The following is a 27,880-nucleotide window of genomic DNA, read 5'->3' on the forward strand; positions in this document are numbered from 1 at the left end:
CTTCACTACTAAACTCCAGAGAGAAAAGACCAGCTACAATTTTATACATTTAATATATTTCAAAAGAAAAAAATTATACAAAATATGTTCTCTAATTATTTTGGAATTAAATTGGAAATGAGAAATAATAAAAATCCTTAAATGTTTATAAGTTAAATACCTAAATGTAACATCTATAAACCTTTAGAAGTTAAGCAACACGTATCTTTTTTGTGTGTTTGGAGACAGAAAATCTTTCCGTCGCCCAGGCTGGAGGTCAGTGGCACAATCTTGGATCACTGCAACCTCTGCCTCTCGGGTTCAAGCGATTCTCTTGCCTCAGCTACCAAGTAGCCGGGATTACAGGCACACAGCACCACACCCGGTTAATTTTTTTGTATTTTTAGTAGAGATGGGGTTTCGCCATATTAGCCAGCTGGTCTTGAACTCCTGAGCCCAGGCAATCCACCTGCCTAAGCCTCCCAAAGTGTTAGGATTACAGGTGTGAGCCACCGTGCCTGGCGAAGCAACACATTTCTAATAAACCTATAGGTCAAAGAATAAATCAAAAGGGCAAAGACAACATTTTTCAAAAATGTTTTTAAAAGCTTTATTGAGATATAATTCACGGCTAGGTGCAGTGGCACATGCCTATAATCCCAGCACTTTGGGAGGGCGGATCACTCGAGGTCAGGAGTTCAAGACCATCCTGGCCAACATGGTGAAACTTCGTCTCTACAAAAAGTACAAAAGTTAGCCAGGCATAGTGACACACATCTATAGTCCCAGCTACTTGGGAGGCTGAGGAACGAGAATCGCTTGAACTCAGGAGGTGGAGGTTGCAGTGAGCCGAGATTGCACCACTGCACCCCAGCCTAGGTGACAGAGAGAGACCCTGTCTTTAAAAAAAAAAAAAAAAAGGATATAATTCACATAATTCACCCATTTAGGGTATATAACTTCAACTGTTTTTCACATAAAGATATGTGCAACCATCAATACAGTCAATTTTAGAACATCACGTCATGTCAAAAAGAAAACACATGCCCTTTAACTATCACCTCCCCACCTCCCTTTTCGACATGCTCCCCAACTCCAAGCAACTACTGAGCCCTAAGCAACTATTGAGCCCTAAGCAACTACTTCCTGTGTCTACAGATTTCCCTATTCTGGAATTTCATGTGAATGGAATCATATAAATGGATTCTTTGTGAGTAGCTTATTTCATTTAGCATAATGTTTTCAAAGTTCATTGAGGTTGTAACATGTAATCAGGATTTCAATCCTTTTCATGGCCAAATAATATTCCCTTGTATGGATAGGTCCATTTTAAAAAATCCATTTGTCAGCTGATAGACATTAGGGATGGTCCCACTTTTTTACTATTATGAATAATGCTGCTATAAACAAACATACAAGTCTTTGTGTGGACATACGTTCACACTGCTCTTGGCTGTCAACAAGTAGAAATTGCTGGATCATATGGTAGCTCTACGGATTAATGAGGAAAAAAGAGATACGTATTTTTAACTGAATAAAAATGAAAACACAACTTATCAACATCTGTGTGATGCAGGTAAAGCAGGGCTTAGAGGGAAATTTATATTTTTGAACGTTTACATTGAAAACAAAGATCCAATCTAAACTTCTACCTTTAAGAGCCAGACAAAGATAAGCAAATTAAACTCAAAGTTTAAAGAGCAGAAATTAATGAACTAGAAAATGGGCAAACAACAGAGAACTGCCAGGGAAACCAGACAATGGTTGGTGTAAAAATCAACAAAAATTTGAAATAGATTATAGAAATAAACATAAATATTTAAAAATATCAAAGCTGAATTCAGGAAAATAAAATACATTCTTTAAGCAAGAAGAGGCAAGGGTTTCTCAGAACACAGAAAGCATAACTATAAAAGAAGAAAATAATCAACAAATTACACCTAATGCAAAGAAAAGCTTCTGTTCATCAAAAGGTATAATTAAAAATATGAATATGCAAAATCACAGCTAGGAAAATATGCTCATAAACATTTGTATATTCTAGAAATTCCTATATTCTAGATACAAATCTGACAAAAGATTTATATGTAGAATATGTAAAGAACCTCAACTCACTATTAAGGCAAACAATCCAATTTTGAAAATCGGCAAAAGACTTGAACAGAGATTTCATGAAGATAAACAAATGGTCCATAAGCACATGAAAAAGTGCCCAACATCATTGTTTATCAAGAAAATGTGCATAATAAACTAAAATGAGACATAAGAACAGCTAAAATGAAAAAGAGTGGCAAGATCAAACGTTAGCAAGGGTGAAGAGTAACTAGAACTTTCACACCTTACCTGTAGGAATGTAAACCAGTACAATCAACTTTGGATATTTAGTACATTCTCATAAAGTTAAATATACACTTACTTCTGAACCAACAATTCCACTTTTCAATGTCCATCCAAGAGAAATGAAAACATATGACCATGAAAAGACTTGTACAAAATACTCAAAGCAGCTTTATTCATAAAAGCTATAAATTGTAAACAATCCAAATATCTATCAACAAGGGAACGGATCAACGAATTGTGCTATATTCACATAATACCGCTTACCAATAAAGAGGAACAATGTACTAGGCAATATAGATAATCTCACAGATACAATGGCAATCACAAATCATACTGGAATCTTTTCTTGGTTGCTTGATAAATTTAGCCTTATTTAGCTTGAGATTTAATCCTTCAACTGTATATGACACTTTCCATTCTGGTTGACTTACAGCCAAGGTTCTACTTTAACCCTTTCCTCTCCTACTCATACTTACAGAACACACACAGAAAAACACACAAAACTTAGAACTGTTAGCTTGCTTTACACTTGCAGCAATATCAATATATCCACGTTTTCCACATCTCTAACTTCTATCACTATGCTAAATTTGGTTAATTTCCAGGCAACTGTATATTCTCATTTTAAAATGAGAGAAACATGGAATAGAAAATGTATTTGTTGATTCTTCTCACTGGCAAACAGCTCATCCGTACTCCTTTATAGCTCCAGACCCATACAAACCTGAAATGGGCAGTGAGCTCCATGTGGGAACGCAGTGTCTGGTGGCAGGCCACACACTTAACTTGAAATGGAACATCTTTGCACAGAGAGATCAATAGTTTCTTTGCAAAAGATGGAAAAGATATTGGATGTGCAATTCCTTTGTTCTCTGAAAGACAAAATAAACTATAATTTGCAAAGTTATCTGAGTACAGAGTAACCCAACCTTCCTCTCCTTAGCCCTTCTCAACATTAGTTGGAGTAGTAAAGAAGACAGTTATTTTGGCAATAAAAATCTGAGGGAAGCCACTTTCTGGCCTTAAATACAAAGAAGGCCTTACTCATACTCAAATTAAAATTTGAGTCTTAAATGCCAAGAAACAGAAAAATTTCAAAATATTATGATATAACATAACATTATCCTGAATAAATATTTGCTTCCCAAGTTTTCTTCACTCTTCAAAGTTAGTAAGCTTTACTCATACATACAAATAAATATTAAGAATCTTTGTTTTAAGTAAGAATTGAGACAATCTTTTATTTTCATAGTTCTAAAACTAAGATGAGGATATGTAATCTCAAGAATGATCTGAGAAGTACGATAAATCAGCAAAGATTAAAATAGTTTAATAATTTTCAGCAGAAGAGAGTATTAACATACCACCCAGTTTGAAACTCTGATGGAAATGATTCTTTCCAGACATATGCTTCGAACACTCATCCTTGCTGCTAAAAAGAAGGAAGCAATTTGGACATGCAAAACACTGAATAATCTGAGGAAGAAGGTTGTTGTTATGTCCATCATCTGTGGCTTCCTAAAATATAAGACAAAGCTGTATTATGGAAAACTAAAATAAATACTCAAGTTCTTGAAAAAAACTCAAAATTTCCTATTTGTCATTTATTTGCAATATCCTGTATCAATTTTTAACATGAAAGATGTTCTTCCCTGAGTGTGAATTATGGAACTTTTATCATAACCGAGGTCCCAAATGTCAAATTTTTAGTTTTTTAGTTTTTTTTCCTCAAAACCAAATTACAGCCATCTGTTGTAGTAATAAATATAGAAGAACATTTGCTTTCTACATAGTTTTCATTTTTACATACACATTCACATGTAATATACAAATGCATAAATGTGATCACACCACATACATTTTTCCTAATGTTTGGCTTTATTCACTCTACCCTGCATTATTATTATTCCATAAATTTATCCATGCTTAATCAGTTACAAAGACACATAGAAATAAAGGGGAATGTCATTGTTTTATCAAATATTATTTTATAGGCTCTTCTGCCTATCAGTTTTCTCATTCTATAGTACCTAAAGGAAATCCCTAAAATTCAGCTGGTGTATCTCTAATTAATGCTTCTTAATGGTTGCAAACTATGCCAGGGTGTGAATCTATTCAACTCAATCAGCATTTATTTCCAGTTTTTTTCTTAAGTTTTGATTTTTCCCACTAGAAATAATGATCTTGTAAACATCCTTGAATATATATTATTTCTGGTAGGTGCTTTTTTCTCATTCTCAAGAGTAGCCCTACAGGGCTAATGGGTATATATATTTCAATATTAAAAGACACTGTATGACTGGTTTTCAAAAAGGCTATACCAATTCACATATCCCCTAGTACTGAAAGAGCCTGGCAGTAATATATATTACAGATCTTTTCATTTTGTCAGGTCAATTTTTGTATTTTTGGTAGAGACAGGGTTTCCCCATGTTGCCCAGGCTGGTCTCGAACTTCTGGGTTCAAGTGATTCACCCGCCTTGGCCTCCCAAAGTGCAGGGATTACAGCCGCAAGCCACCATGCCTGGCCTTCATTGGTACTTTAATTTGCAATTCCTATCTATAAGTGAGTTTGAGCATTTATTCATACATTTCTTGGCTACCCAGATGTGTTCTTATGTGAATTTTTTATTCATATTCTTTAGCTTTATTTCTCAATTGTTTTGTTTTTTCTCCTTCTGGTCAATTTGTATCAGTCCTGTTACTGAAATTAATTCTCTGCCTCATTTTCCATTTTGCAATATTTTTTCAAATATATATGTTGTTTATAGTCTTATTTACTTATTTTTGAGACAAGAGCTCACTCTGTCACCCGAGCTGGCCCACTGCACCCTTGACATCCTGGGTTCAAGCAATCCTCCTATCCCAGCCTCCCAAGTAACTGGGACCACAGGCATACATGAATATACCTGGCTAATTTTTTTATTTTTTTGTAAAGACAAGGTCTTTCCATGTTGCCCAGGCTGGTCTCTAACTCCTGGACTCTAGCAATTCTCTCGCCTTGGTTTCCTAAAGTGCTGGGATAACAGGCATAAGCCACCGTGCTCAGCCTATGGTCACTTTTAAAATTTGACATAGTCAAATAAGTATGTCTTTTCTAGCATCTAAGTTTCTAAACCTTGCTAAGAGCCTCCTCTATCTTAAAATAGGAAATTTTAAAAAGTGTGTATTTATAAGTGTACGTATATTTGTGTGTGCTTGTTATAAATATAATTTAACTTCTTGTTAATGGTCTTTAGAGTAATAGCCTTAAAAATTGTATTGTGCCTCGTATTTACTATCATTAACACTAGAACCATCAGTATAGTTTGCGGAGTGCTTATGAGATGGAACTAGAAGAGAGATAAAAAATTTTTATTTATACTGAGCATTTGTCAGGAACCACACTGAGGTTCTAAATATGTTTACCTACTTAATCCTCATAATAACCCCATAAGGTACCATTTTCATTATTTAGAAATGAGAAAATTGAACTTCTGATAAGTCAACCAACTTACCCCTCCTCCCAAGTTGTACCCCTCCATAGAAAAGACAAACTTCCATTTAAACCCAGCTTTACAATACTGGTTATGAATTCTATGCTGCTGTCACTACACCCTCCCCACCACACTCCCCTCCTGTTTCAATTTGATGAGTGCCACACAGAAGAAATAACACCAAGGAGGACATTTGCATTCCAATTTGAAGATTCTAAATGATAAGAGTAATAAAGGCCACCAATTTATACATATTTCTCCTGATCGAAGAACCCTAAACTCATTAAATCATTTTTAGTTTAATTGTGAGTTATAAATGAACTCACATAAAGTTGTTTAAATGATTTGCTCAACAGAACCAAAATGTGATTCTACATAAAATTTTATTAGAATATACTTGTTACAAAAACATGGCATACTTGGCCAGGAGCAGTGGCTCACACCTGTAATCCCAGCACTTTGGGAGGCTGAGGTGGGAGGACTGCTTTGCCCAGGAATTTGAGACCACCCTGGGTAACATAACAGGACCCCATTTCTCTCTCAAAAAAAAAAAAATTATATATATATATGGCATACCTGCAAATACATTCTACAAATTGGGAGAAGGAATGGGAAATGAGATATCTGATAAGTTAAAGTGCTCAATTCCTTTTTACTATATTTCTGGTTACATTAAAAGACACCATACAAACTTGTACAAAAAAAAAAAAAAAATAGGGCTGGGCATGGTGGCTCACGCCTGTAATCCCAGCACTTTGGGAGGCTGAAGCGGCAGACCACAAGGTCAGGAGTTCGAGACCAGCCTGGCCAACATGGTGAAACCCTGTCTCTACTACAAATAGAGAAAATTAGCCGGGTGTGGTGGCAGACGCCTATAATCCCAGATACCCAGGAGGCTGAGGCAGGAGAATCGTTTGAACCCGGGAGGCAGAGGTTGCAGTGAGTTGAGACCACACCACTGCACTCCAGCCTGCAAAAGAGAGCTAGACTCTGTCTTAAAAAAAAAAAAGGTAGGGCGGGCACGGTGGCTCACGCCTGTAATCCCAACACTTTGGGAGGCCGAGGCGGGCGGATCAAGAGGTCAGGAGATTGAGAGCATCCTGGTGAACACGGTGAAACCCCATCTCTACTGAAAATACAAAAAAAACAACAAAAAAAGTAGCCGGGTGTGGTGGCGGGCGCCTGTACTCCCAGTTACTCGGGAGACTGAGACAGGAGAATGGCGTTAACCCAGGAGGTGGCGGAGCTTGCAGTGAGCGGAGATTGCGCCACTGCACTCCAGCCTGGGCGACAGAGCGAGACTCCGTCTCAAAAAAAAAAAAAAAAAAAAAAAGGTAGAACCAAAATACCGTTTCACATCCACTAGAATGGATAAATTTAAAAAGACAGGTAGTAAGTATGGGTAAGATGTAGAGAAACTGAAACCCACAAACATTGCTGGAGGGAAAGTAAAATGGTGCAGTGCAGCAGTTTGGCACTTCTTCAAAAAAATTAAAAAGGTACCATATGACCTAGCAATTTTAAAACGTATGTTTACACAAAACTTGGATGTTTGCTTATAGAAGCATTGTTCATAACAGCTAAAAAGTAGAAACAACCCAAATGTCCATCAACTGATGAACTGTTAAATAAAATGTGGCATATGTACTTAACAATGAAATATTATTTAGCAATGAAAAGAAATGAAGTACTGATACATGCTACAATATGAATAAGCCTTGAAACACATTATGACAAGTGAAACAATCTAGTCACAAAGGCTGCATATTGTTTGATTCCTTTTACATAAAATATCCAGAATAGATAAATCCATGGAGACACAAAGTAGCTTAGTGGTTGCCTAGGGATGGGGAAGATGGGTTAGCAAAGAAGAAAAGTCACCTTAGGTGATACAGTAGCCCTAGAAACAGAATAACCAGTGGTAGCTTCAACCAACTCACAAATGACACTGAGGTACAAAGGAGCTTACAGTACATCTACCACCACTGTCACACAAAAGGGAGAAAAGCAGTGTGTTATCTAGTGATATAATAGCCATTGGATGGGTTTAGGTGTCAAAAGCCACTAGAAACTTGCTACTCAAAGTATGACTCAAGGAACGACAGCAATGGCATCACCTAAAAGCTTGTTAGAAATATGAATCTAAGGCTCCACCTGAGACATCTTGAGTCAGAATCTGCATTTTAACAAAATTTCCAAGTGATTTGTGTGTACATTAAAGTTTGAGAAGGCCTAGTCTAGAAGCAAGAAATTGAAGATCAAAGAAATGGGGGAGGGAAGCAAGGAAAACAATGCAAAGTGTGAATAATCTGACTTTCTTTCATTGGGGACTGCCATCTTTACAAAACAGAATTCATACCTATAAAAAACAACGAGGCTTATACAATCTTCTAGTGACCTCTTCTGGTTAATTTAAAAGAGGCAATTACAACCTCCCATGCATACTAGTTTCCTTAGGGTCCTTGTGGTGACACAAATATCAAGGAATAAGCAATCATTGAGGGTTACAGGTCAGACCTGAAGTGCTTTATAGAGTATTACATTTTCTCTTAACAATCTCGTACGTAAGTCTAACGATACCATTTTAGGGATGAAGAAACTAAACTCACAGATTCAGTAACCTGTTAAGAACATGAAGCTAATAAAAGTAACAGTGGAACCCAGGTCTATCTGATACCAAAGCCTTTGCCCTTTCTATGTTACCATATTGCTTTTCAGAATGCTGAAGGTCATAAATCTTCCTAGAGAGAAGGCAAAAAGGAGTGCAAAACAGCATGGAATGTGTGATTCCAAAAAAAAAGAAAAAACAAATTAATGAAATATGGGGAAAAAATAAGTGAAATAACTCATTTTAAAGTTAAACTACCTACTCAAATTTACTAAAGAAAACAAACATATACACTCATTATAGTAGAGAAAACACTCAGTACCTGGAATAGGGAAACATGTCCTGAAAGAACTCCAATTCTGAAAAATGCAGAACATCAGTAACCTATTGCAAACACTAAAGTATGGAATGCAGTTCTCTTTCACCTTTTTTCCCTTCTTTCCCCAAATCTTCCATTTGTCATGGAAATGGATAACCCTATCATTTCTTTCTTCAACATGTCTCTTGGTTTCACTTTAAGGTCTTCATTCTGAATGCCATTACCTAATTAGCCATTAGCTCATCTCAGAGCTAAATTACTGCAAAAGTCATCTAAACTGGTCTCTTTGTTCACATCTTTGAATCCATTCTGAACAATACTGCCATTCTAATGCCACTCAGTCTCTTCAGTGTCTCTAAAAAAAGGGAAGGAATTGGGCTCCAGAATTAGAAGTCCTTCTAACTCTAAAAGAATAATGTGTTATTTTCATCATGTCACTATTCTATAATAGTTCCTTCTTGCCAATATCAAGTTTAAAATCCTGTGCCTTTACGATCATGTTACTATTTATTTTTGTTAGAAATCCCCAAGACTACCCTAAGGTTCAACGGTTTGTCAGGAGGACTCACTAGACTCAGGATGAAAGGATATAAAGTAAAATCAATAGAGAGAAAAAGCACAAAGGGCAAAGTCCAGAGGAAACCAGGTACAAGGTTCCAAGAAATCTTCCCCAAAGGAGTCACAAAGGACACATTTAATTCCCCTAGCAATGAGCTGTGACAACACATATGAACTACTGTCTACTAGGGAAGCTCATTATAGATTCAGAGTCCAAGGTGTTTACTGGGGTCTGGTCATATAGGAAACCTCTGCCTAGCATGTACCAAAATTCCAGGCTCCCATAAGGAAAGCAGGTGTTCTGCATAAACCATACTGCACAGTATTACTGTTTGCACAGTAAGCGACTCATATAAAGAGAATAGAAGAAACGCTCTCAAAACCCAAGTTTTCATACACCAGCCAAGAGCCAACATTGCAAGGAAGTCTTTGTAAAAACAGTAGTCTCAGGCCTGCTACATTAACTCCTTTCTGGATGCTATCTATTCCTATAGTCACTATTCTGGTTAGGCTTTGCAATTTTACCTAGAATTCTATCATTTTTACTTTCCATCTATCCAAATCCAGTCCTGGAGAACCTTTTCTGTTCCATAAAGCTTTGCCAAATTCTCTCATACTTCTCTCCCCTTTCTCTGAACTCCTATTTCACTTATGTTGTACCATTAAAGCTTGTTCATTCCAGAGCACAAGCTCCTTGTGTGGAAGAACTACAGTTAAGTTCACTTGTACTATAGGGCCTAGACAGTGAACAAGACACGGGCTCTCAAAAACTCATAAGAAAGTGTAAAATAAAATCTGCTTCAAGATGCACATCTGTTCTGGAAATGTCCTCTAGTGCCAGGACAAAGATGGGGAGTACTGCAGAATTCAATTAGATAAACTTAGAATGCAAGCTTTAATTCTCTGCTGTGAACCTACACAGAATCCAAGCTATTCTCCATGTTACTTCCCAGGTATAGCTCTAGATAGAAGCAAATTCTGAAAACATAACTGAATAAATATTTTACTATTTCAAAATCTAATATTTACTTGGTAAATCCAATTTGACATTTACTCAAATATCCAAATATGGATATTCTCAAAGGTTTTTAGTTAATAGAATATTTAATATGGCATTGCTTTTAATAATAGAAAACAAACAATACATCCAATGGGAAATTTATTAAATATTATATTCATACAGAAGAAAATTATTCATTGATTTAAAATGTAGAAATGTATGCACTGATTTGATGATTATTTAAGCTTTTATGTTTGCAACACACCGCCTTAAATCACAAAACAATTTAGATACCTTATGTAATGTTTATTTATCTATATATGGAGAAATACTAAAAACACATATATCAAAATGTTAATAATAGTCCTTATCTCTGTGAGATTAAGGGTGATTTCTTGTCTTTGTTAATATTTTTTAAAAAATACATCAAGTAATATAAGTAACATACATTACTTCTGCCATGTTAATAAGTCATTAAAGATACCTATTATCAAATATGGTAAAAACCCATTAGAGTTCTGTATTACATGGATTTGCATATCATGAATCAACTCATATCCCTTAAGATTTAACACTTAATTAGAATTATATAACATAGCTTTTAAAATACTAGTTATATTCCTTAAAACTAGCATTAATAACTTGTCATTTACTATATGGCTCCAACATTTCAACAAGCAGTGAAAGACTTAAGAACAGGGTTTTGGTTCTCATCAAGTGACTCACTCAGAGCATCTTGAACGAGGTAATTTAATTTCACACAGCAACTCCATGAAAGGATTTTGATGATATCTCTAGGACTGCTGATTGTAAGGTATCAAGTTTACCTGCCTATAATAACTTAATGGCCCAAATCATTTTATTTTCAACTGACAATCACAGTTTTGGTACTTACGTGTATCACTGGTAATTGCAAGCTTAAGAGCAGCATGAAAAAACCTACACTTAACTCCACGGCTATCTAGAAAAATAATACTCTTAATTTAGGACATGCTCTTACCTTATCAAAAAGGTGATCTCTATATTGCTGTTGAGTAACAAATTTTTTATAACATATTACACAAGCAAAGGAGCTGAAGAAAGGTCCATGTAGTGTAATTGTTGGATCACATGGAGAGTGATCAAACCTACTCAGCAAAAGAGAGGTAACATTAGATAAATCTGCCTTCTAGGGAAACAACTATGTCACTTCATTTGTGAAGCTAAACACATACACACACACATTCAGAACTTTGCACTTTTCTACTGAAATATTAAGTAATGTTCTTCATATATAGTAAATATCAAGTGGTTCCCATATGCTCAGTAACTCCCTCAGAAAGTGAGCAAAAGTTAATGCAAGATTTCATATGTACTAACTAGCCGATAAAACAGATTTAGGCATCTTACCAAACTGGTAAACTTCCCGTTTGAAAATTTTAAGTCCAGCGTCTTTTACTTCTTGCCTTGGTTACCACAAGACTTACAACTAACTTTAAATAATTAATCACTGCAATAATAATCTCATGCTAAGATTTCCAGTACACTTGTTCCCCCTAATGGCTTTTAATCCTTTTAATGTTCATTTTTAACATTTAATAAATCTGCATTATTTTAAACTGCCTGGAGCACTTTAGCTAAGATATAGTATGCTACTGAGTTTTGTTCCCTCCCTGACCCCAGGTCCAGCTTTGACTTTACGTGGTTTTTCACAGAATGCTGCAACTCCCTCTAGAAGCTTCTCTTGATAAGGTAAGGAATAAGTACGGTAAGACATATGGAAAAGGCAATGGCTTAGAGCCCCAAACTCTCAATTTCCCATTCTTCAACTGTCAGAAAGGGAGGCTATGGGGATTCAAACATTTAATACAACCTTCCCTTGATACCTACTTTCTCAAGCTTCACTATTCAAAAACTCAGTAAACTGGCTGGGCGCGGTGGCTCACGCCTGTAATCCCAGCACTTTTGAAGGCTGAGGTGGGCAGACTGCTTGAGGTCAGAAGTTCAAGACCAGCTTGGGCAACATGGCAAAGCCACGTTTCTGCAAAAAATACAAAAATTAGCTGGGTGTGGGGGCGTACAACAGTAGTCCCAACTACTCAGGAGGCTGAGATGGGAGGATGGGAGGATCCCTTGAGCCCGGGAGGTGGAAGCTGCACTGGACTCCATCCTGGGCAACAGAGTAAGAACCTATCTCAAAAAAAAAAACAAAACAAACGAACAAAAAAAAAAAAACCACCAAACTCAGTAAATTGATAAAATGGGTTTCAATAAATAGAATTTTTATTATTAATTTTGCTTACATTAGTTTGCTTTTAACATTTATTTTGTAATGCCTATTACCTTTCTTCAGGCTAGACTAAATAACTGTACGTGCTCCTTGTCTCTTGAAACTTACATTTATGGGCTAGATTTCTCTAAAACTAACCTATCTGGATTTCAATGGAAAAAGTCTGTTTAGAACTTTATAAGCTATATTAGAGAAAAATCAATATTTAAAAGCTATACCCATAAAGCTAAAAGGTACACCCACTAGAAGAATCTGACTGCACCAATTATGAAAAAATTATATCATAATGGCATAAAATAATTTGGGTTTGGAATATAAAACTATACAATCATAATGGCAAAGGTGCATTACGCTTTCATTTTATGAAATCACTTTGTAGCTCACTAGATCCTCAGCATTCACTATTCTGAATATCCTACTTACCTTTTCAAATGTCCTAAGAGAAGGTGCCCATTGTCAAACTCCTTGTTACAGTGCATTATAGGACATAAAATTGGTTTCCCAGACACCCGCATTTGGCCTCCTCTTCGGAATGAACTTTTTGTTCCAGAATTAATTGTGCCTGTTTTGAGTCCTGTATCATCAGAATATGAATTCTTAGGTTATTATTTCAGATACTTATCTTTTGGGCTAGTGATCAAAATTAGGACAAAACAATGAAAATTATGATATAGCATCAACTGGATGATCCTAATTATAACTGTTTACCTCTCTTATAAAAGATATAATAATCTAAAAGTAAATAAGTTGTGACCAAAAAAAGTCCTTAATATTACCTAGTAGCATTCTCTCTCTTTTTTTTTTTTTTGAGATGGGCATCTTGCTATATTTCCTAGGCTCAATCAATCCTTCTGCTGTCGCTCAAACTACAGGAGCATGTCACCATGCCCAGCTCCAAGTAGCATTCCCTTTAGGTTTAAAAAAAAAAAAAAATCCTTTTCTTTAAGTTCAACAGCTAAGATGTGTTAAAGACCAAATGCATTAGAAGGTTACGCCCCTACTCCCTTCATTTTGAGCAGGTAGGACTATAGGTACATGCCACCATGCCCAGCTAATATTTTTATTTTTTGTAGAGACAGGGTCTCTCAATGTTGCCCAGGCTGATCTCAAACTCCTGACCTGAAGTGATCCTCCCACCTTGGCCTCCCAAAATGCTGGGATTACAGGCATAAGACACTGTGCCCAGCCAGATCTTTTCCTCTAAGTCTTATTTTCTCTTTTAACTATTTTAGCTGTGTTGTAAATTTAGCTATACTATAGAGGGTCTGAGCTCTATGAAAATTATATTAAACAACATAACTGGGGTAGAGAGGACGGAGTGAAGACAGCAGGGATGCAAGGAGGGTAAGTGTGTTATTTTCTGAGGAATCAAGCCACTGATCAATCAGCTCCAATTTGGACATCAAGTAATATAAGGGCAAGGGATAACAAATTTATAGAACACAAATCAGAGATTTACTTATTGTTGATATCTCTCCCCTTTCTACTTATCCTATTTTGTCCTTTCTCTTTTTCCCTTTAAAAAGCCAATTAGGAAATAGTTTGTCTACCATTTTATTCTCTTAATTAATTAATCCTCCTTTATCCTGGTCCATTTTTCACCCCTTTCTTTCTTTATAATTTTGATCTTAAAGTCACAAAACTTGTAGATGAATCCCCCAGCCAAATGTCCTCAGGGAAACTCCCAACACATGATATATGAAGAAAAATTTAAAGAGTTAAGTTGTATAAAAACAATTGCAAAACAACCACAAGTATTCTGATTCACAGACAGTTTGATTACTCTCTCTTTTATTACTATCTCTTGTGGACTATTTCACTCAAATGCTTTGAATATTTCATATAGCAAAAAACTAAATATTTATCTTTACTGAATTTTCTACAAAGCCCTAAGCATTTAAATAGAATTATTCTCTTAAGACAATATGATTTTTAAATCCCAAAATTGTTATATATGATTAAGGTTTTAATTGCTTTTCCTCTCCTTTAGTCTTTATTGGGGGAATGCCTCTATCAAACTGTCAAAATGTTTATAAATGTGTTCTGATAACAAATAATGGACAGCATGGAATTAATCATATTTTAGTCTTAAAGAGGCATTAAAATGACAATATACTTTTTTATCTTTAACATTCTTAATGTAGGAAGAATTATGACAACTTTTATAATTGTCCACCCACATTTCAGATGTTTCCTATTAGGACCTTTATTTAGCTATAAATAATGGCTCTGGATATAAATAAAGTTGGAGAAGCCAATTCCTGGGTGAAGGGGTGGGGAGGCTTCCCCATGGAAATGCAAAATACAGAGATTTAAACAGTTTTTTCTTAAATAGTACAGACAGCATTTTAAAAAATTATAATACTAAGTATTCAAATTTATGCAAACTGGCCAACTCTAAAAATCCATAAAGAATGGATTGTCCAACATTAGAATAATTATAAATAAGGTACTTAAAATACTTCTAATGAAAGAACTGAATTGTAACAGCTGAGTACTGTATTTTGAAATAGACTGAATGAGTCCTTTAATGCTCCTGAGAAGTAGAATCTCACTCTCTATAATTAAAGAGAACAGTGATTTCTCTCTCTTTTCCCCAGCTACATGCTCTTAAAGGATCTCAGCACTCTCTAAAGCTCATTTATGGAATAGCACCATACCAAATATAGCCCAATACTATAGCAGCTGTTCAGGCATAGATTCCAAACTTTATTTTTACATTGCCTCAGAGACCAAGCAAAAAGCTGAGTCCATCACACAAAAAAGAGCAAAACTACAGACCTTAACTCCAGGTTTAAGCTCTTCAGCCATCAAAAAGCCAGTACTGAAAGGCAGAGAAAACACTAATCTTGAAAGTACCATAAAGACACAGCTAAATAACTCATTTGATCCTACTTGACCTGCTCAGGGAAATACAAAAACAGATGCTCAAGATTCAACTTACAATGCATTACAATATTCTGACAATCTGGAGGCCAGATATTAAGCCTGAAGGGCGTATTGCTGGCCCAACTACCATTCTATATAGGACTTGAAAGTGTCAGACTCATGAGATAATTTTTAGAAGAGACCTTAGAGATGATAAAGTCTTCTAGTTCTAGCCCATTTTCCTATCTACCTAGGGATCTTTCCCAAAAGTACAGATGCCCTATAAGAATCTCTGGAGATAATGAGGTGTAGGCATCTGTTTAAAAGGTCCCAGAATATTCTGATGCAGCAAAGATGACACCACTGAGCTAGTCATTAACTTCTTCCACTGAGAACTGAATGTACACGAAGAGGGATTTTAAAAACTATAAGCTTTCAAAAAACACCCCAAGAAGCAAAACCATTTACCATATTTTCTATGTGTCTTTTGCCAAAGTAGATCTGGAACGTCATATAATTTTTTTGTTTAATAACAGTAAGATTTGGAACCCAAGTTCTAGGCTTCCTTTCTGTGTTCATTATGCAAATATTTATAGCCTACCTCTATAAAAATTCAACCAACATTCATTGAGTATCTCTACGCTGAGCATTCTTTTAAGGAATCGACACTAAAAAGTATTAGTAAGATTTGGTCTTTGTGCCCAAGAAGCATATAGTCAGGTGGAAGAGACAGACACATAAACGGATCAATCCAACAAAATAAATACTGTATTAGTGAAATGAATCAAGTACTGAGATCACAGATGGCTGAGCAACCAAACTTATATAGAATAAATCTAGATAGGCTTATCACATAATTGGACATGATATACAATAACCATATTAACTCAGCAATCCCTATTATTTGTTGTATTATTTGTTGGCCATGTATAAACCCCACAGGCAAATAAGAAGAAAACAAAGAAAAAGGTTTTTGGGGGAAGGAGGGGAGTTTGCGAGGCACAAGCAGGTTGATAAGGAGAAAATACAGTTTCAGGGGGTGGCCAAGTGTCAAAATGTTGATTATGTCAGGTATCAAATGGAATGAACTGCTAAGTACCAATAAATATAAATTATTAAATTTTTTTATAAGTGGCAATTTGATCCCAAAGGAAAGCCCTTGAAAACTAACTTTAGAATCCAAGATACCTAGATTCAACAAAGTTAAGCATCGCATGCATAGATATTTCTGTGACCTTTTGCAATTAAACTTTGTTGGATTAAATCCACAGCTAAGGTTTCTGTGGATATCCTGACCCTTTAAAGGCAGAGTAGATATTCTTAAAGACAAGACAGGAAAGTTGTCATGGTGGGACTCTCCTACTGGCTCTTGAAAATTCCACCAAATTATCTGGTGGAGTAAGAAATGTTCCACAGCAACTCTTCAAGGAATCTAAGATCTGCAAAGAGTTAGTAATGAAGAAGCTACCAAATGTTTTGACAAGTCTCCTATGATGATGCTTCCTTATTAAATATCTACATAGGCTGCACTGATGAATAAATAAGTAAACATGAATCCTCTAGATCTCAGTTTAAATTCCATTTCCTTAGAGAAGCTAACGACCTCAAATAATCTGTTACACACCTCCCGTGGACATATGTACTACTTCATGCAATAACTATTAAATATATAAATGAATAAATGAGTAATATCTAATGAGCTCAGGTACGACCTATATTGCTTAGACTCAAATATACCTGTGCCAAAGAAGAAAGACAATGGGCAAAGTAGGCCATTATAAAGTAGGCCATTATGAGGTGATATTAGTATCACTGAAATAAAATTTAATACCTTATATGCTTATTAGCAACAGCATAAAACAGACGTACTTTCTGCCTTAAGGCTTTGGGGAAGCTAGGTAACCTTAGTGTAATTTCTAAAGAATACCTGGCATTTTTAGCCACTGGTCCACACACAGTCTTGCTGCTTCTGTATCAGAATGTCCTCGAATAAATTCCAATTCTTGTAACCCATGAGCATGCTGAAAATCAATTTTTTCCTGAAGACATTAAGAAAAAACTCAATTAAGATTACTAACCTGTTTTGCTTGAGAAAAGGATTTTGACACATTAGTGATCAGAAAATACTGATTACTTTTTATCCCTAGAACTCCACATCTAGAAATTTATGCCAAAGAAATACATCAAAATAAAAATGCATGCTCTAAGATGTGTATACCAGTGTTACTGCACAAAATTCACTACAACCTACATCCCTAACAACAGGGTATTGTTTAAATAAATTATGGTATGTACATTTGATGAATGTCATTAAAAACATTAGCCAAATTTTTCAAAGGTGTGGGAATATACTTTGGTATCAAGTAGTTTGCCAAATTGCATTAAACAAATGAGGCAAAATATAAGCAAAGAATAATTTCAATCCATATGCAACTATATCTGCAGAGGGAAAAAAAGCCTGAAAATAGATGTATTAAAAGTTATGAAGGCTACTTCTAGGAATTTCCATTTAAAGGATTATTTTCAAACTTTTATGTATTTTTTCAAATTTTCCATATTTAATCTGGAACATACAGAAGGAACCTAATAAGTATTTGTTCATTGAGTAATATTAATAACATAACTCATTAGCACTTAATATGTGCCAGTATAAAGCATTTGTTGCCATCTAGACCAAGGGTTGACAAACTTTTCCATAGGGCTAGTTAATATTTCATTACAGCTTTGCAGGCCATAGAGTCTTTACCAACTCTGCCATTGTAGCAGGAGAGCAGCCACAAACAAAATATAAACAAGTGGTGTAGCAGTGTTCCAATAAATCTTTATTTATAGCAAGCAGCAGGCCAACGACAATGCTGAACTAGATGCTCTATATTGCTAAAAGCCTAATCTTTTTCTAGTTATCCATGAAACTATTTGTATATTTTCTAATCATGTGTATTAAAATTAACACTTATTGGCCACTAACCATGTGTGAGGCAGTTTTAAAAAGACTTTAGATTTTAGGTATTATTGTTCCCATTTTATGATGAAAAACCTGACGTACAGAGAGGTCAAATAAATTGCCCAAGGATATATAACAATGTCAGAATTCAAACCCTGGCAATCTGATTCTAGACTTCATGCACTAATGAGTATAATCATACTGCCTCTCAGATAGATTTACATGTACTTCAAAAAGAATCAGAGTCAGCAACACTGGATTTGTAAGATATAAACCATAATAATGTATGGCCTAGCTATCAGTGGAACAGGGTTTTCTATCAGGAAGGATAAGTGAGGGGAAAGAGCGGAGTCTCGCTCTGTCGCCCGGACTGGAGTGCAGTGGCCAGATCTCAGCTCACTGCAAGCTCCACCTCCCGGGTTCACGCCATTCTCCTGCCTCAGCCTCCCGAGTAGCTGGGACTACAGGCGCCCGCCACCTCGCCCGGCTAGTTTTGTATTTTAGTAGAGACGGGGTTTCACCGTGTTAGCCAGGATGGTCTCGATCTCCTGACCTTGTGATCCGCCCGTCTTGGCCTCCCAAAGTGCTGGGATTACAGGCTTGAGCCACCGTGCCCGGCCCAAGATTTTAATCTGAAGAAAATCTACATGACATTGTTCAAATTAGATCCATGGAATACTACTTCTCATGAATGTTAATATGCATTACATGCCTTTTAAAAAATTCTCTGTAATCAAATTAAGTATAGAAACACTAGTTTTAACACAAAATTTTAAAAGGTTACTTTCATGTAGGACTACTAAAGTCCTAAAGTGCTAATGTGCACTGTATTTTTCATACATAGAGTATGCAGTATCCCAACTTCAAAATCACCAAATACTTTTCAAAGTGTATCCAACAGGATCACTATACTGAATAACACGCAATAAGAAACAAACAATAGTAAAATCAAAGTTAGCCTATCCAAAGAAAGCAATAGCCCAATAGATATATTCTAAGCCATCTTATATATTAAATTAGACCATTTATCAAAGTTCCTTGCAATAATCCATTACAATAAAAACCCTTCAATTAAAGTAATATAATTGAGATTAAATATTACTACATACCAACTACTAGCATACTTATTTTAACAATTTCCAATAATTAAAATTAAATAGGTTTTTTTTTCAAGTTCTCTGGCATTTCTTACAATAGAATTTGAACTCTATGAACACGCATAGTCAATGCTCAAAAAACACTTACTGAAATCATCCTAAAATTAGCCACCCTTTTCTCTATCACAAAGCAACTTTCAAAAACTTCAGGGTTACACCCTTTCTTGCAAGTCGTCTTAACTCCTGGAATATCAATACACAAAGCTGGTAGCTAGTCAAATGGTCAGCACAACACGTGATCTCTGAAAGTGAAGTATCCAGTGAAGATTTTGGGTTTTTTTGTTTGTTTTTTTGAGACAGTCTCGCTCTGTCGCCTAGGCTGGAGTGCACTGGCACGATCTTGGCTCACTGGAACCTCCGCCTCCCGGGTTCAAGCGATTCTCCAGCCTCAGTCTCCCAAGTAGCTGGGATTGCAGGCATGTGCCACCACACCTGGCTAATTTTTAAAAAAATTTTAGTAGAGACGGGGTTTCACCCATGTTGGCCAAGCTTGTCTCGAACTACTGACCTCAGGTGATCTAGCCGCCTCGTCCTCCCAAAGTGCTGGAATTACAGGCATGAGCCATGGGGTCTAGACTCCAGTGAAGATTTTAATGAATATCCCTTTTTCTTCTTTGAAACCTCTCCAGCACAAAAGTAAGATAACTTAAACTTTAATAATGAAGACACCAAAAATTCACAAAGGCCTACAACAGTTGAAAGACATTTTCTATAGTGTCTAATTTTAGCCAGAATTATCATTCACTAGAATTCTTTAAAATTATTTCTATTTCAGTTTCATTATCTTCCTTTCTGGGTAGTTTTTTATTGTTGTTGTTGTTGTTTTGTCATCTACTTTTAAAAAATAAGTAATCCATAAAGGGAATCAAGTTAGAAAAACAAAATTATGGCTGGATAGCAAGCAATGAGCTTGCTATGTGAGTCTTTTCTTCCTTAAAGAAGAATGAAATCTAGACAAATTTATTCTTTCCAACTGGTTAAACAAAAAATTCAAAATTTCTAAATTTCTAAAAAGATATTCAATGTAAAGTATTTAATAAAATGAATGACCATTTACATGGGTGGAGGCTGAAACTACCCTTGAGAAAAAACTTAGTTGTCACAGTGACTATACAAGATTCTGGGCTCATCACAAAAACTTTATTATCTATGTAGCCATTAAGATTGCCTGGGAAAAGAAGCTAGCATCACTTAGGAAACCTGAGGGAAAGTAAGACAGTTTGCAAGTAATTCCTCTGTCAAAGAGGTATGACACATAAAAAAAAAATCAAACAACATACTTATAGTTCCAGAGGCGGGCGGGGAGGGGGGACGGGGAACTTCCTTAAAACTGAATAGTGTTTCTGCCAGGATAAAAATAATATTTTGTGTGTTTGCATATATGTGTCTGTGTGCACATATGTATATATGCAATAAACATTTTAAACATACAATTAGAATACCATAGTCTAATTTAATTGATATTACATCATAAAGTAAAAGCCCCCAAACTAGCTTATTTCTAAATTTAAACACCATTTTATAACAGATTAGGATGCTACAGAAATACACAAATTACTTTATAATAACCAATGGAATAAGGAATCCAAAACGTGCATGCTAAAATTACAAAATCATAGTGCTTATTCTGACCTGGGAGAATCTCTAAACTGTCCATTCACAGAATGAAACCCAAAGTCTATAAAAGTAGTGATCTACTGAAATCTAAACAGCTGCTGGCCAGAGGCATGGTTTAAATTTCTATTTTTGTACTTTAGTATGGAGTTTTTTACCCAACGCATCAACATTCTGCTCCTAAAGGACATTTGTCAGTATTGAGGGAATTCTTTAAGTAATTTCATTTGGGGCCTTCTAAAGCAAGTCAAGGAAAAAATTTATACCATGCAAGATTCTAAAAATGGGCTTTCATTTCCACACAGCCGTTCATCTACAAACCTGCTTCAAATTTCTTCCTTTCAGTAATGGATTTAATTTGGAAGGATAAGCTAAAATTTGAGAAAGCAGTCTGGTTCTATCCAGTAGAAAATAATCTTTCGGCCGGGCGCGGTGGCTCAAGCCTGTAATCCCAGCACTTTGGGAGGCCGAGACGGGCGGATCATGAGGTCAGGAGATCGAGACCATCCTGGCTAATACGGTGAAACCCCGTCTCTACTAAAAAATACAAAAAAAAAACTAGCCGGGCGACGAGGCGGGCGCCTGTAGTCCCAGCTACTCGGGAGGCTGAGACAGGAGAATGGCGTGAACCCGGGAGGCGGAGCTTGCAGTGAGCTGAGAGCCGGCCATTGCACTCCAGCCTGGGCGGCAGAGCAAGACTCCGTCTCAAAAAAAAAAAAAAAAAAAAAAAATAATCTTTCAACAGCTTATATCTATAAAAGCCCTGATAAAACTCTTTTCACTCTTATGATAAAATAACCAGAAACTTTGTTAACTGCTCATCTGCTTTGAGAATCCATTTATTTTTAATCTCAAAAATGAAGTCCACTCAGTTAATTCTATTTTCTTCTTTTCCTATATACAGATAGGAATCCAACCAACTAAAAATTAGATGGTAAAAAGCTATTATCAATAAACTATTATCAAATTTATGAGTATCTAGGGTACATTCTGAGCTTTGATTAAATCTTTTTTTCTATTAAAGGCTTCTCTTTACAACCTTTATTATAAATAATTTTTAATTATATAAAATACTGATTAAAATAGCCACATACTCTGAACGCTCTATTCTTCTCTTCTTTCTGCTGTTTCTCCACTTCAACATGGCGGGCTAAACGAGCCAGAGTTAAAGCAACTTTATCCTTCTGATGATCAATATGGTCTTTACGTTTAACATTCTCCTATAATAGAAAAATAATTTTCATTCCTTTTAATTAACAAAATTAGCATTTGGATAACATACATCCATTCATCAAACAGCTACTATACTAAAGAACCATTTACTTGAGTTATATTTGTAAGAACCTATTTTGTGTATTGTATGTTTTATGTAGTATTTTGTAGGTCTGTCAAGTATCCACCAGCATCTTTGGTTTTCAGGAAGCTAGACAAATGAGCTATTAGGACATTTATCATCTTTATTCACTTAAAAGCTGAAGAATAAACTCTTCTTAGATCTGTCAGAGAGGTGGGGTCATCAGGCAAAGCGCCAACCCCTAAAACTGGAAAGAGAGAGGTAAATAAACAACATCAACTTACTAAAGGGGAAACCTTCTAGCAGGAACCTCCATAGGAAACTAAACTCTAATGGATGCTTAGCGTGGAGAAGCCTGAGAGTTAAAAATTCCAGGGGAGCCACCCATAGAGGGACCCTCACATATGATCCTATATTAATAGATGCAGAAAAAGCATTTAACAAAATCCAGCACCCACTCATGATAAAAACTCTCAGCAAAGTAAGAAGAGAAGGGAACTTTCTTCAATTTATAAAGATCATCTACAAAAAACCTACAGCTACCACCACCATTTAATGATGAGAAACAGAAAGTCTTCACACTAAGATAAGGAACAAGGCAAGGATATCCCCTCTTGCCACTCGCAACATTGTACTAGAAGTCCTAGCCATTTAATGAAGTAAGATGAGAAAAATAAATAAAAGGTATACAGATTGCGAAGGAAGAAATAAAACTTTTTGTTTGCATCCATGTAGAAAATCCAAAATAATTAACAGAATCATTCCTGGAACTAATAAGCAATTATAGCAAGGTTGCAGGATACAAGGTTAATACACAAGTCAATTGATTTCATATATATCAGCAATGAACAAGTGGAATTTGAAATTTAAAAATCACCACTTACATTAGTACTCCCTCCAGACGAAATACTTAGGTATAAATATAACAAAATGTGTACATCTGTATGAAGAAAACTACAAAACTCTGATGAAAGAACTCAAAAAACTTTTTTTTTTCATTTTTATTTCACATTCAAGGGTACATTTGAGAGTTTGTTACAAGGGTATACTGCATGGTGCCGAACTTTGGGCTTCTACTGATTCCATCACCCAGAGAATGAACATAGTGTCCAATAGGAAGTTTTTCAGCCCTTGTCCCCCTACCCTCTCTCTCTCCTTTTGGAGTTTTGTTCCCAACTTACTCTCTATGTGAACCCAAGATTTAGCTCCCACTTATAAATGACAACATGTGATACTTGTTTATCCGTTTCTGCATTAGTTTGCTTAGAGTAGCAGCTTCCAGCTGCATCCATGTTGCTGTACCTGTGCAGAATGATTTCATTCTTTATTATGGCTGTGTAGTATTCCACAGTGTACATATACCACATTTTCTTTATCCATTCTACTGATGATGGGCACACAGGTAGATTCCATGTCTTTGCTGTTGTGGATAGTGCTGCTATGAACATATGAGTACACGTGTCTTTTTGGTGAAATGATTTCTTATTTATTTTTGAAACACGGTCTCATTTCATCACTCAGACTGGAGGGCTGTGACACAATCACAACTCACTGCAGCCCTGACCTGCCAGGCTCAAGCAATCCTCCTTCTCAGCCTCCTGAGTAGCTGGACTACAGGTGCACACCACCACACCTGGGTAACTTATTTGTAGGGATGGAGGCTTGTTATGTTGCTCAAGCTGGTCTCAAATTCCTAGGCTCAAGTGATCTTCCCACCTCAGCCTCCCAAAATGCTGGGATTACAGGTGTGAGCCACTATGCCCAGCATTTTCCTTTGGATATACACCCAGTAATGGGATTGCTGGGTGGAATCATAGTTCTATTTTTAGTTTTTTGAGAAATCTCTGAACTGCTTTCCATAGGCGATGAACTAAGCTGCATTTCCACCAACAGTGTATGTTTCCTTTTCTCTACAACCTTGCCAATATTTTACTTTTTGACTTTTTAGAAATAGCCATTTTGACTGCTGTGAGATGGTATCTGATAGTGATTTTGATTTGCATCTCTCTGATTAGTGATGTTGAGCATTTTTTCATGTTTGTTGGCTGCTTGTATGTTGTCTTTTGAGAAGTGTCTGTTCATGGCCTTTGCCCACTTTTCAATGGAATTGGTTTTTTTCCTTGTTGATTCATTTAAGTCCTTATAGATTCTGGATATTAGTCCTTTGTCAGGTACATACTTTGCAAATATTATCTCCCATTCTGTAGGTTGTCTGTTAGTTCTGTTGATAGTTTATTTTGCTGTGCAGAAGCTCTTTCGTTTAATTAAGTCCCATTTTTCTATTTTTGATTTTGTTCTGTTTGCTTTTGGGGTCTTCATCATAAATTCTTTGCCTAAGCCAATGTCTAGAAGAGTACTTCCTAGGTTTTCTTCTAGAATTTTTATAGTTTCAGGTCTTACATTTAAGTCTTTAATCCATCGAGTTAATTTTTATATATGTAAGAGGTCCAATTTTACACTTCTGCATATGGTTAGCCAGTTTTCCCAGCATCATTTATTGAACAGAGTATCTTTTCTTGATTATTTTTGTCCACTTTGTTGAAGATGAGTTGGTGAGTTGGTTGTGCCTGTGCTGTTTTATTCCTGGGTTCCCTAATTTATTCCATTGGTCTGTATGCCTATTTTTATAACAGTAACATACTGGTTTGGTTACTGTAGCCTTGTAGTATAATTAGACATTAGGTAATGTGATGTCTCTGGCTTTGTTCTTTCTGCTTAGGAATGCCTTGACAATTCAGGCTTTTTGGTTACATATACATTTTAGAATATTTTTTTCTACTTCTGTGAAAAATGACATTGGTAGTTTGATAAGAACAGTGTTAAATCTATAGAAAGCTTTGGACGGAATGGCCATTTTAATGATATTGAGTCTTCCCACCCATGAGCATGGAATGTTTTTCCATTTGTTTGTCATTTATGATTTCTTTCAGCATTGTTTTGTAGTTTTCCTCATAGAGATCTTTCACACCTTGGTTAGGTGTATTCAATATTTTGTGTGGCTATTGTAAGTGGGGCTGTATTCTCCATTTGGTTTTCAGCTTAACTGTTATTGGTATATAGAGATGATACTGACTTTTGTAGTTGATTTTGTATCAAAGAACCACTCAAGAAGTGGAGAGATATTTCATGTTCATGGATAGGAGACTCACTATTGTCAAGATGTCAGTTCTCCTAACTTGATCTTTGATCTATATATTCAATGTAATCACAATCAAAATCCTAACAGATTATTTTGTGTATAACGACAAACTCATTCTGAAGTGTATATGGAAAGGCAAAAAACTCCTATTGGCCAGCTGAGTACTGAAGGAGAACAAAGTCATACGACCGACACTAACTGACTTCAAAACTTATTAGAAAGCTACAGTAATTAAGACTGTGTGGTACTGTCAAAAGAAGGGACAAACAGACCAATGAAACATAACAGAGAGTCCAGAAACAGACTCACATAAATAAAGTCAACTGATCTATGACAGAGGAGCAAAAACAATACAATGAAGAAAAGACAGTCTTTCTAACAAATAGTGTTTGAACAAGTAGACATCCACATGCAAAAAAAATGAATCTAGACCCTGACCTTACACCCTTCACAAAAATTAACATAAAATGAATCACAGGACAAAATATAAGATATAAAACTATAAACTCCTAAAAGATAACATAGGAGAAAATCTAAATGACCTTGTGCATGACAATGACTTTTTAGATACAGGAGCAAAAGCATGGTCCTTGAAAAAAATAATTGATAAGCTGCACTTCATTAGAACTTAAAACTTCTCTGCAAAAGACAATGTCAAAAAATGAGAACACAAGCCACAGACTGGGAGAATATGTGCAAAAGACACATCTGATAAAGGACTGTAATCCAGTATATACAAAGAACTCTTAAAACTAAACAATAAGAAAATGAACAGCCTGCCTTAAAAATGGGGAAATACCTAAACAGACACCTCACCAAAGAAGATATACAGATGACAAATTAAGCATATGAAAAGATCAACATCATATGTCATTAGGGAAGCATATATTAAAACAACAAGACACCAATATACACCTATTAGAATGGCCACATCTAAAACACTGACAACATCAAATGTTAGCAAGGATGTGGAGCAAGAGCCAACTCTCATTTCATTGCTGGTGGGAATGCAAAATGGTAAACACACTTTGAAAAACAGTTTGGCAGTTTCAAAACTAAACATATTGGGCTTCTTGGTAGTTACTCAGATGAACTGAAAACTTACGTCCACACAAGAACCTGCACACAGCTGTTTACAGCAACTTTATCATAAGTGCCAAAACTTGGAAGTAACCAAGATGTCCTTCAATCAGTGAATGGATAAACTTTGGTATATTCAGACAATAGAACATTATTCAATGCTAAAAAGAACTGAGCTATCAAGCTGTGAAAAGACATGGAGGAAAAAGCACCTTATTACTAAGTGAAAGAAGCCAATTTGAAAAGGCTATAGACTGCATGGCCACATATCACATTCTGGAAAAGGCAAAACTACGGAAACTGTAGTAAGATCAGTGATTGACAGGGGATAGTCAAGGAGGAGGGATAAACTGGCAGGGCACAGAAGATTTTTAGGGCAGTCAAACTATTTTCAGTGATACCACAATGACAGATACATGTCAGTATACATTTGTCAAAATCTAGATAATATACACCACCAAGTGTGAACCCTAATGTACACTATGAACCCTAATGTAAACCACGATCATATTAACATACAGACAAAGTGGACAACTTATAAATTACTGTTTACCTACCAAAGAAAAAAAGACAGTAATGACGATTCTCCTCCTACAAAGTTGAAAGAAGGGCTGACATTCATAAATAGAAAGTATATCTTATGCCTAAATTTTTCTGGAGACTAGAAGCACATAATGTGTTAATGGAGGTTCACAGATTGAAACAAATGTATCCTGTGGTTTCCAATGAGGATAGTGGAGGTTTTGCATGGAGGGGTGGGAGGGGAGGAGGTAAGTGGACACTGCCTGATTGTACTTTCTGCTCAATTTTACGGTGAACCTAAAACTGCTCTTTTAAAAAAGTTTATTTTAAGAAAAGAAAAATAATAGATCTTCCCTGGCTTTTTTCTTTTCAGACGGAGTCTCACTCTGTCACCCAGGCTGGAGTGCAGTGGCGCGATCTTGGCTCACCGCAACCTCTGCCTCCCAGGTTAAAGTGATTCTCCTGCCTCAGCCTCCGAGTAGCTGGGATTACAGGCATGTGTCACCACCCCCCTAATTTTTGTATTTTTAGTAGAGATGGGGTTTCTCCATGTTGGCCATTGGCCAGGCTGACCTCAAACTCCTGACCTGAGGTGATCTGCCTGCCTTGGCCTCCCAAAGTGCTGGGATTACAGGCGTGAGCCACCATGCCTGGCCTTCCCTGGCTTTTTCTACCAGAATAATTGGTTACAAACAAAATATCACTCTTTGGGC

General features: G+C 36.1%; 1 protein-coding gene across 3 annotated transcripts in view; it reads right to left on the reverse strand.

The window, feature by feature from the left end:
• Positions 1-27,880, reverse strand: part of ZNF451 (zinc finger protein 451) — an 83,421-nt gene that overhangs the window by 25,968 nt on the left and 29,573 nt on the right. For 2 of the 3 annotated variants that reach the window (XM_017868250.1, XM_017868248.1), the window contains exons 4-9: positions 22,227-22,352; positions 17,345-17,456; positions 12,973-13,123; positions 11,281-11,407; positions 3,684-3,837; positions 3,044-3,191 (exon numbers count right to left, since the gene is read on the reverse strand). In XM_017868250.1, the coding sequence (XP_017723739.1) occupies positions 3,044-3,191; positions 3,684-3,837; positions 11,281-11,407; positions 12,973-13,123; positions 17,345-17,456; positions 22,227-22,352 (818 nt within the window). Of the gene's footprint in view, positions 1-3,043; positions 3,192-3,683; positions 3,838-11,280; positions 11,408-12,972; positions 13,124-17,344; positions 17,457-22,226; positions 22,353-27,880 lie in introns of those variants that run through there. The other variant, XM_017868254.1, reaches the window with a different exon arrangement.

The sequence above is a fragment of the Rhinopithecus bieti genome, unplaced genomic scaffold (assembly GCF_001698545.2).
Source record: "Rhinopithecus bieti isolate Rb0 unplaced genomic scaffold, ASM169854v2 scaffold_841, whole genome shotgun sequence".
In the NCBI taxonomy this organism is placed as follows: domain Eukaryota; kingdom Metazoa; phylum Chordata; class Mammalia; order Primates; family Cercopithecidae; genus Rhinopithecus; species Rhinopithecus bieti.